The following is an 11,054-nucleotide window of genomic DNA, read 5'->3' as shown; positions in this document are numbered from 1 at the left end:
TTTTTTCCAGTTCCGGAATAATAGCTAGAGGGCTCTGCTGGTTACACGACACACTTCCCTAAGAAATTGTGGGGTAGAACATTGGCTGATCACCGTGGCTTCTAAAATTGTACTAAATGTAATAATAATGTATTTCCAACATTTTTCATCTGATTGCTACATGCGTTTGGCCAGCTCAATTAATGATTAATTCAAACAAAGACACACAGAGGTGAATGATTACTGTGTACCTGCTGTTTCTTGTCATTTAGTTTCTAAATATCAAAAGATGCTTTAGATCCAGCTCCCCCCCCCGTACGTATCCTGCATATATTTGGCATGCTAATAGCGTACGCAAACGTTCCTGTGTATTTGACTGATAGGCGGATTATTAGTGGATTGGAACTATTAGGATGCCAGAAACAAGAGGTTAGTTTATTTATAAAATGTATGGGCCTGGCTGTGTAACGATGTACAGAGCGTATTTATAACCCGGCGAATTCTTGCCTTACAAAGGAATATTGATACCAGGAGAGGTTCCTGGCCTAAGGTCACAGGGGCTAATTTCCAGCGCAGGGCTTCCATTCAGCAGGTCTCTCAATGTGAACTCTTATTTGTGGGCTGCTGTTCTCTCTGCATAATGGAATACTATGTGCGACAGAAAGTAACGTCGCACTCAAAATCTGCTTTCATTACCAGAATGACATTTGTGTATAAACACGTCTGCATGTGTGTGAGGCTTAGCACGCCAGCGGAGACTTTGGTTCTGTTCATCAAAGCTGAAATCCTTACCCTCTACGACACCGTTGTGTTGGGGCAGCAATGTATCAGTGGTGTGTGTGTGTGTATATGTATGTATAAACAATATATGCGCAAAATGAAGGCCCTTAATAACGTTGTGTTTGTTTTTATGTACAGGTATTTACCTCTCTGACCTCACGTACATAGACTCGGCGTATCCTTCCACCGGCAGCATCTTGGAAAATGAGCAGAGATCGAACTTGATGAACAACATTCTGAGGATAATCTCTGACCTGCAGCAGTCTTGCGAATATGGTGTGTAGAACAGCATACTTACTTGTTTGGAGGAAATGTAATAAATAATGAATTTGTGTAGAAGCCTCATATTCCGCAGAGCTAGACGGCGGGTGAACATAAAAACTAGCGCATCGCGTAACAATCTGGATTTACAGAAACAAAAAGCTGCTCAAGCAGGCTTATAAAATCTAATACAACAGCTTGGTGTATTAACACCTAAATTGCTTTACTCTTGTTTTAACGGTAGAAAAGCTTCATTGGTTTCTTTGATGGTTGTTTCAATTTTAACTAATTGTCCCATGCTTTTTCTTGATACGTAATGCCTTGTTATAGGTTATATTTGTGTTTGTTTTTTTTTTTTATATGTTCAGAGATCCCTATCCTGCCCCATGTACAGAAATACCTGAACTCTGTGCGGTACATTGAGGAGCTTCAGAAGTTCGTAGAGGATGATAATTACAAGTAAGTGAATTTGGAATGGTATATTGAGCTATAGCCTGGCATGACATTATTTGCTTTAGAGGTTATACCACACCTTCAGCGGATACATTAAACCAGTCAGTCCAAAAATTGTTTCTTGGACTGTTTAAGCATTGGGTCCTTTAATATTCATTATTCTATAGCAGAGGTGTCAGGGGCCCCTCTTAAATTTAGAGTAATAACATAATGTTTGTGTTTGCCAATTGAGTAGCGCTTGTGATGGAACCTGTTTAAATTGTCTGCCCCTGCCTGATGCAAGCATTTGTTGTGAATTATCTACCTAAATAGTCTGTCTTGATTAAATAAAGCTTACTTAAAAGCCAGGTTTTACGTACTGATCCTACTTTAGATTGTATTCGGAATGTCGGGTCATCTGCTGTTCCACTTATTATTATTTTGGCCATTTAATGGAGTTTTGAAGGCTACTGTATAATATTCACAATATTGGACATTTAGTATGAAGGTCTCATACAAGCAGACATAGCTCAACATCTGTATTCATTATGTGGACGTGGACGGACGTCAAACAATTGTTTCTCTCAAAATCAATGTGATGTCTGGCAAAAATATTTGTCTGGTTGCAATCTAGTGCTGGTTTTTAATTATTTTGTCAGCCCCTCTACCGTACACAGGAACAAAGACTTACTGATGCATCCTGGCAAGAATTTCTGTACAACATTTGCGTCATCACTATTATCAAGTGACGACCATATAATACGGTTACTTCTGCTAATTTCTGTAAATTATGTGAAACATCAAATTCTTGCATTTATTCTGAAATTGGTTATGTTCTCCATGCAAATATCTGAGCATCTCCATTAATTTGCATGAGAGAAAACAGCAGACATTTGGAGTTTTAAAAAGAAATGCAAACAGATGTATTGGGATTGTATGGGAAAAGGACAATTAGAAGGAAAAAGCATAGACATGCTTCATAAAATGAGGTGATTAGATTGGTGAAAGAACACAAACACGGTAAACGGAAGGAAGGTGAATGTTTGAAGAATTATATTTTTGGTTGCCCCTACTTCCTGATGTACTTTGCATAAACAGAAACCCCGGCCTTCCTGTTTATATTGGCTCGTGTGTGTGTGTTTGTGTGTGCGCGCATGTATGATCATTTGATCATTGGTTGTGTTTCTGCCCAGGTTTCTCTAGGAGTTCCAGTTAACCTATATATATGCCCATGGGCATCGAGCTTCTTTTTTTTGGGAGAAATCATGTTTTCTTAAAGCTGCTCTTTGTATGTTATATAGCGACTCACACGGGTCTCGTGAATCTCCTTGCGTCCGGCATTGCGTTAGTGAATAAAGGTTGTGTAAATAGCTGTGTATGCATTCTCGTTGCCATCCTTTCTGAAAGTTTTTGAGATGAAGATACAGCAGCCGTGCCGTAAACAAAGCCATGCCAACTGCTTATCGTCACTCGGAAACCCGGTGTCAGGCACTGCATGGCTGTTAGTGGAATGTATATTATGTATATGGATTAAGGAGGGAGGTCTGAACATGGATCCTAAAAGAGGGTTATCGCTCAATCTTAAATTCCCTTTTCCTTTCTCATTCTGTGGAAGTAACACGCACACCTTCCTACACCGCACTGTTCCAATGATGTCTTCTCACAGAGATACTGGGCATCTGTCCAGCTCTGGTGTATTTCAGACCGACATCCTTATAAAGACATGCAAGTGATTTTCTGATCATATTAATAGAGACATAATTTACTTTTTGATTGTGCAAAGTAAATAGAAATAGATTATGGAGTTCAAAAGTAACTGCTGCTTTAAAGACCTATTAAAAGAGAGAGGAGGCTTAATGAGTGAGCTCTTGGAGCCAGCTGTATATTGGTACCAGATGAGGAAAAGCATTCTTTCCTATCTGCAGACTCTTGCATCCTCCTCTTTCCTCCCATTCTGTCTTTATTAAACCAATAATCCGGTTGAGGTGAGAACAGTGTGATATATTATAATGGGGGGGGGATTAAAATGTTTCCCACTTGCCCGTGTTCTTAAAAGGCTGTTGGACTGTCCTATTGCCATGATCCCTGTGACTCCCACTGCATGGAAGCAATGATCTTTAAAATAGGATCACTATGCCAGCTCCTTCACAGAACCGTTCAAATGGACACGCCAGCTGCCATATGCAACTTTAACGCATATAATGGCTGAGTGGTTCTGCGGAACCCCCCTTAACACATCACACAGCTAAATGCCTTGCATGGCATGCGTTCGATCAAACGATCTCCCTGATCATAGAGGACGAGGGCAGCCTGTTCTGTGTCAGATAAGAGTACTTTAAAGTGTATCCTTCAGCACAAACAGGAGTAGGATAAACAAGGTGTATTTCTGCAACACTTGTTATCTTGGTCCCCTGGTGACTACTTCAGCTTTCACCTGCTGTATCGTAATGGCTTCATCCAGTCTTGAGTAGCCATGGTTGAAGTCAAATAAAAGCTGCTTAATAATCAATCAATATAAATTACGTTTATATGAAATTATGTATGTGCCATAAAATGCTTTATTTTATAATAGTGATTGTTCATCTACGTTTTTTGGCATCCATCGTACTGCTGTAAAATTTAGACACAAGATGAGCCACTCATTAAATACATTTAATTTCTCAACTTTATTCTTTCAACACAGATTATCTTTAAAAATAGAACCTGGAACCAGCACTCCTCGTTCTGCTCCTTCTAAGGAAGACTTAGAAGGTAAGACCTTTCATATCTTACCTGAGACAAAATTATTTTCTTTTAAGGCGTACGAGATATAATTTAAAGGCCTGTTCTTTAATTCAGTGGACTCGTTTGAATGCTACCTCTTTGATTCCCCATCTCCTAGTATGCTTCTGAGGACTATTTTTAACATTGTTTGTCTAGGTCAATGCAAGCTCAGTTATGTAATGAAAATGTCCTGTTCACATTTCTGTTTTCCTAGGTCCAGGTCCAGAGGTAGGAGCCTCACCTCAAAGTTCCAGAAAAACCATTCCAGTGGAAGGAGTATTACTGCCACCAACACCACCTTCTCCACGGAACCTGATCCCACACGGACACCGCAAGTGTCATAGTCTGGGATACAAGTCAGTACGCCTTCAGAACCTTTGAGTGTTATATAGCTGATAAGTCTCATTCATTGTCTTTAAAGCTAAAACATGCTTGAGAATACCAGTTTTCTTCCGAAATTAGTCTGGCCACACCAAATTATAATGCTCAAATTTACACCTTCCATATCATTTGGGAATGTCGTATAGTAATTGTCATAAGTAACCTAAATCACTGACAGTTTCTTCTTCCCAGTGATGGACACATGTGGCATCAAGTGGTATAGTTTGGTATAGTGGTAGAGTTTACAGTAGCTTTATACATTTCTATATTATGCCAAATTAAAAGATATTTTAACAAACTAGTGTTACCTTTTTTATGAATGCCCCAATGCACTATAAAGTTAGGGTATTGTAAAACTTGGTGGTCTCTTATAGTTAACTGTGTGGTATCTATTTTATTTATTTTTTAGCTTCATCCATAAAATGAATACAGTAGAGTTTAAAAGTGCCACCTTCCCCAATGCTGGACCCCGGCATCTTCTAGACGACAGTGTTATGGAGCCCCACACACCTTCACGAGGGCAGGCAGAAAGCTCTACTCTTTCCAGCGGAATATCCATAGGTAACAAGTATAAGGAACACATATATTGGCACTTAAGATAATTGTAAGAATAATTTGAGAGGTGGATCTACTGAGGAGCTGGAGTGCAGAGCGTGGTTACTCCCTTTGCATTTCACAAAGCTAGTGACTGTGACCATTACGGCTCTATTACGGTTACCGGAGGCCTGTGGCTGGGATTATTTTTTTTTTGAACAGACTGAATTGCCTTATGTTGGCAAACAAAACACCTTCTCCATAAGCATTGGTTGTGGAGGATATATACCAGATTTGTTAAACTGATCCTGGAAAATGTCTGTGTAAGATACTGTCTAGGAATTGCTGAGGAAAAGCTAAATCCCACTTGAGGATCCTTTTTTGTAAGCTGTTAAATTGAATTGTAAAATGAAATCAACTTCAAGGCCAGCAAAATGAATGTGTACCGTTCTTTAACCCTTACAGCCAGAGACTTGGAACATTTGGTAGGGACACAACCACAAGCATTCTGTTATTCTCTTAGCCCATTTTACTTTTACCCAAGGCGTTTTTTCTCACCTCTTAACAATGCAAAATTAATTTTTTTCTTAAAAGCTAGGGAAAACTCAGGCATTACCCTACTTGAAAATCGCCCAGAACAGTATTTCCTGGAAAACGTACATTTTTGCCAATTGTCGGGTTCACTTTATAGGTCTCTTACTTGGTTTGCAATGCTGCCAGGGAATCATTTAGTATGATGTGTCGTTGGCACGTATTGCAGAGAAGGGATTAATCCCAGCAGTGGCTGTGGCTAATGTCTCTTCTCTCTGCCCCTTAAAGTTTGGAAGATTTAACTAAGAGCAACATATGCTGGCTCTAAAGGGGCTTTATTCACTAACTGAAGTTGAAACATCTTGTCTTATTTAGCTATTTATTATGAAGCAACAATTTAGACCTTTGACAAAATTGTTCCTCTTGCTACTACTCTTTAATTATTGAATTAACACCAATCTGGAGATCAGGAGCACGCTGAGGACTGGCAACTGATTCACTGAAGCGCTATTGCAATATATTAAAAACTAAAGGTCTAAGCAATGTCCCAATAGGCGTTTATGTCCTGGTATAATTTTTTAGGTGTTTTGTTTTTAATACCTTTCCCATGTTGAGGGATGGTTTAGAAACTATAAGAAAACAACATTTGCTAGAAAAGTTGCATGACACAATTCTGGTAAAACCATCTGTTCTCTTCAGCCTTTTAAATTTCACTAGTAATGATTTTAAAACACTTCACGTTCATGCTTTTTTAAGACATGTCACATATTCATACAGGTTGTGCAGAGCTCATGCTCCTGGAATGTACATAAGTACGTAAACAGACATTATGCGTGTAATATGTGTGTCTTGTCCTGTTCCCAGGTCCTTAACTTTTTTTGTTGTTTTCTTTGTTTGCTTTCAGGGAGCAGCGATGGGTCAGAGCTCAGTGAAGACATGTCATGGCCAGCTTTTGAAAGGTAAGCTTTCTGATCAGCACACCGCCTTTTAATCCGCAGGTAGGCTTTACCCACTTCAAGACAGCCTGACGTCTGATTACCGGGTCTGGCTAAGAGATGAAAGTGCCGTGTCGAATGTCATTTCTAATTACAGAAATCACGATTGCAGTTTCTTCATCCTTGCACTTCATTACTTTCTTGTATCGGAGGAAATATGATACATACTTATGGTTGGTTACAGAGATTCTTCTCAGCAATTTAATATTTCATGTTTTGTTCATCAAACTACAGTACAAATAGCACAGGAAGCCTTTAGGATGTAATTACTATGGGGGCTGCATATATGTACCCAAAGATCTCACTCATCTCTATACCTGTCAAGAACAATCTATAAAGATTGTTTTTTGCAAGAACACCAATTCTTAAGCAAGTAACCTAACTAGATACATTAAATATATTATTTTAAATAATAATCTCAAATGGTAAAAATAGTAAAGAAGAAATTATCTTGAAAGGTAATTTTCAAAGGAATCAATGTGCAATACTGTTGCGGTAAGGAATAAGAGATTATTCTAATGTTACGCTCAACCTTTCTTATTTGTTAGTATGTTCATTTTTTATTTTTGGCGCATTTTTTAAAAAACTTTTTCTGCTATAATTGTTGCGAGTTAAATTATAGGAATATTTAACAAGAAAGTAAGGTATGTAACATCTGTTGAGGTGCCAAAGTCTATTCATATACACAAGCACTTAGAGAAGGAACATTTTCTTAACTAAAATATCATGACATTTAACTTGATTTTGTTCTTTAAAACAATACCAAAATGATAAAATAGTTAAATGTAGAGTTCTGCTTTTAGGAAATAAGAGGGCCTGAAATCCATTAGACACAATGTATTCTCTAACATCTCAAACTCCTTCTGAGCGCTTGCACATGGCTGTCTGCCCGCATGTAACCGTTCCAATCTGTAATGGAATCCTACAGGAACAGACTATACCATTCTCTGGGTCCGATGACAAGAGGGGCATGGAATGGATACCGAGGGCCAGTGCAGGCCAGCAGGTATAAGTATGTTGCTGCGGTGGTGGGTGTGACACAGGCATCGGTTACTGTCCTCTTTCGGGTGCTGGCTATAGATTCAGAGCTTTCCTCCTGCTTTGGGTGACCCTTTTTTCATTTCGGTGCCTGCAGAATCTCCAGTGTTTTTTTCCCTCCTCTTTGAATCTGCCGTTTGCACATTGGAAGTGAATTACGTGACTTTTATGGATGTTAAGTGATTTAAATAGGAACATGATGAGGACTGAGTTTTTATATTCACGTAATGGTGAAAAGTAGATTCAAAGTGTGACCTGTTGCGGAATGCTTTATTTTATTTCAAACGGAATACCGTGGAACTTATTTTTATTTTAGCCCTTTATATTGCACTGCCAGGTGGAACTTTTGAAGTGTTAACAGTTGCCAAGTGATTGGTGTAATGTATAGTTTTGCTACTGACTGTCTTCGTGGTCAAACAATGGCCGCGGGTATGGTGGAGAACCTCTAGGTGTTGGTAATAGCCTATTTTTATATGGTTTTAAATGCCAGTCACCTGGCCAGTGTTGGGCATCTTCCTTCTTGCCAAGATAAATACTCCGTGGCAGGTAAGTATCGGGTCTTCTGATCACAAGGCTGAAACTCCTAGTGTTGCATTGTAAAAACAACTGTTAAAGCCCACCATGTTCAACCTCCCGTAACCCGTGTTCAGTCTCGTACCAAGTGGAGTGTGCAAAATAAAGGTGCTGTTCCACCTACTCTGCTGGATTCAACACTTTTGTAACTAAATGTAGAGTTAGAAGCATCTCCCTTACTGTTGAATGGCGTAAATGGGCATGACTTAGGAGGGAGAGAGTGGAGTAGATGAGACCACCGTGAAGAGCCTCTGAAGAATGCTTGGTATACGAGCAGTGATATAGAATTGTTTGATTATATTTTAGTTTAAGACATCCTAAACCTCTGCTATGATTATGGTCATTGAGTGCAGACGTATCTGGTTTGGTCACCCAGTTACCACACGTCCGGCAAAGTTTGTATTTTATGTGCTTGGAGCTTGCGGAATAGGAAGTTAAAGGGAACTTCTTGAGATGTCTATGCTCCGTTCCTTTGTAGGACCCCTCGTGTTCTGCATTCTATACGCAGGCTCAAAATGTCATCTTTAACTCGGAGCTGCGTTCAGCTGCGCAGTTCCAGGCAAGTCTGTAGAAATGTCTCCAGCCCGCGCTTGATTAACGTCCTCACTACCAACGTTTTTGATAACAAACTAAAATAAATCTGTTCTTAACGGTGGTTTTGACTGCATATTCCGTTTCTGTTTGGATTTTCCCCTTGTGTTTTTCCGTCTGTTTGTGAAGCAGTTGTAGCCCTGGGTCACATGACAGAACACCGAACCGGATTCCTGGAATTATGTGCGCCAGCAATCGTGATAAAAGATCCTACTTGTATTGCCTGCACATAATATTTAGTACTGGCATACTGAAGAAGCTATGCACATCTCATTGCTTTTTAATTTACCCGCTCGGATGTGTGAGATGCCTCCTTAAGACTGATCCCTTGTGCCATCGCTCATACGTGAAATATTAAAACCCCAATAAGCACCTTTACAGTAACTGTATTAGCTGTATGGTATAAGGCCTGTTAGGCATCTTAATGGAAACTGAAGCCCCATAAAATTCTCCTATAATCACTGAAATATAGGAAATAATCATTGTTTTGTCTAAAAGAATATGACCAAATTAATGCTTTTTAATTTTGGGATTCCTAGCCATGTGTACTTATTACTAGTTCAGATGAGCTAAGATTTTCCATTCTTGCACACAGAACTAGGTCATTGTGCAAGAATTAATTGGTGTCTATCATGGAAGTATTAACCGTTATTCTTCTTTGATCTCCCCGGGGATATTCTTTCACAATATATTACAGCGTAAAGGAAGCAGATTTTTCAGCAAACTAGACTAGAAATCTGACCAAACAATGTTTAATAGGGCAACGCCTGCCTTTTTCATGGGCAGAAAAGTTCACTTAAATAGGACTTCTGCAGTCCAAAAGACAAAATGCTACAATGGAAGAAGTTCTGTGGATTCAGTTGGCTCCATGAAAGACTCCTCTAGGGTTGAAATATAATATATATGGGCAGATGAGGGCCATTGGTGCAGGTCATTGCAAATTCTTGTACCTTAATGCTAGAAGCCACCTTTTATTGCATTGTTCATAGTTCCAAAGCCGACCTAATCACGTCATTAGAAGCGGTCTTTATCCTGCGGTGCTGTCACGTGACCTATCGCTCGGCTTCTGATCTCGCATTAATTTGGTCTTGTGTGTGCGTCATGGCAATTAAAATTTGTTTAGGAAAGTACTTGGGATCTTCCCCCTTGGCTGAAGTGCTGCCTGTGATGAACCCGTCAGAGATGCTTTTAGTTTGATTTGTGTCCCGGGTGAATGCCTGACATTAACTACACTCTGCTTGTGCTAAAAAATAAAGACCACCGTATAGCCGTTCCCTGATTTGCTGTCCTTCTTAGACTTTTTTACATCTTTATTCCAGCGATACCTTGGAGCTGATGGCTTCCTATAAATGCTAACTTGATTCTCTCCTGCAGTTCTGCGGACTCTACAGAGCTGGCCGTGCATTTATATCCCGGAGCGGTGGCTATACAAGGGGTGCTGCGCCGGAAAACGTTGCTTAAAGAAGGAAAGAAGCCAACAGTAAGATTTCACTGCACAAACCCCATTTCCAGCCTTATTGTCGATGGCAAATTGCAGAACAATTTTAATTACCTCGGCACGCTTTCTTCACCATTTGTACGTTTTGTTGAAATAATGATTTCATTTTGCAGCTGTTTAAATTCTGAAGCAAATTGTTTTATTTTACAGCATGGCCCCATATTCTGCATTGTATGCGATGCATTTTTCTTCTCTTTTTCCTGCCACTCTTTAAGGAGTCTTGGCACAAAACAAAAGTTCTCGCCTGAGGACCATATAACATAACACGGCAATTGTGTTAACTTGGCAAGAAATCAGACCTTCCTGCTCCATGTACTGAAGCTGATGTTTAATTCCGTATTTAGGATTACTGTAGGGACCATGAGCTTCCAAAATATAATACTCGGGAAGCTACCCTGGTTAATAAGTAAGGAGGTGCACAAAACAAACAAGTCATTTAAATAAAATATATTTAATCCAAAAATAATATTAAAGCCAAAAAGAAAACACAAGTTCTAAATAAAAAAAATACCAAAAAATAAAATAAGCAGAGATGGGAGAGCTGTTCCACGGGGGGGTCCCCCAACGTTTCGGCTCTATGCCTTTCTTAAGGGTGATCTGCTACCCTGGTTATACAACACGCAATTTATTTCCCGCAGCATTACTTCAACCAATAGAAACAAGGACACAGCCAAAAATAAAGCAACAGTAGTTCAGTA

The 11,054-nt window shown here is 39.4% G+C and overlaps 1 protein-coding gene across 3 annotated transcripts in view; it reads left to right on the top strand.

Annotated features, from left to right (window-relative positions):
* Positions 1–11,054, top strand: part of RALGPS2 (Ral GEF with PH domain and SH3 binding motif 2) — a 58,797-nt gene that overhangs the window by 43,525 nt on the left and 4,218 nt on the right. The window contains exons 9-17 of one of the 3 annotated variants that reach the window (XM_053469862.1): positions 898–1,035; positions 1,389–1,479; positions 4,136–4,203; positions 4,430–4,571; positions 5,006–5,157; positions 6,566–6,620; positions 7,585–7,662; positions 8,746–8,826; positions 10,233–10,338. In XM_053469862.1, the coding sequence (XP_053325837.1) occupies positions 898–1,035; positions 1,389–1,479; positions 4,136–4,203; positions 4,430–4,571; positions 5,006–5,157; positions 6,566–6,620; positions 7,585–7,662; positions 8,746–8,826; positions 10,233–10,338 (911 nt within the window). The remainder of the gene's footprint in view (positions 1–897; positions 1,036–1,388; positions 1,480–4,135; positions 4,204–4,429; positions 4,572–5,005; positions 5,158–6,565; positions 6,621–7,584; positions 7,663–8,745; positions 8,827–10,232; positions 10,339–11,054) is intronic. The other 2 variants (XM_053469859.1, XM_053469860.1) reach the window with 2 other exon arrangements.

This window comes from Spea bombifrons, chromosome 6 (genome assembly GCF_027358695.1).
Source record: "Spea bombifrons isolate aSpeBom1 chromosome 6, aSpeBom1.2.pri, whole genome shotgun sequence".
NCBI classification, from domain to species: domain Eukaryota; kingdom Metazoa; phylum Chordata; class Amphibia; order Anura; family Pelobatidae; genus Spea; species Spea bombifrons.
This window is presented reverse-complemented; position numbering and strand designations above follow the sequence as displayed.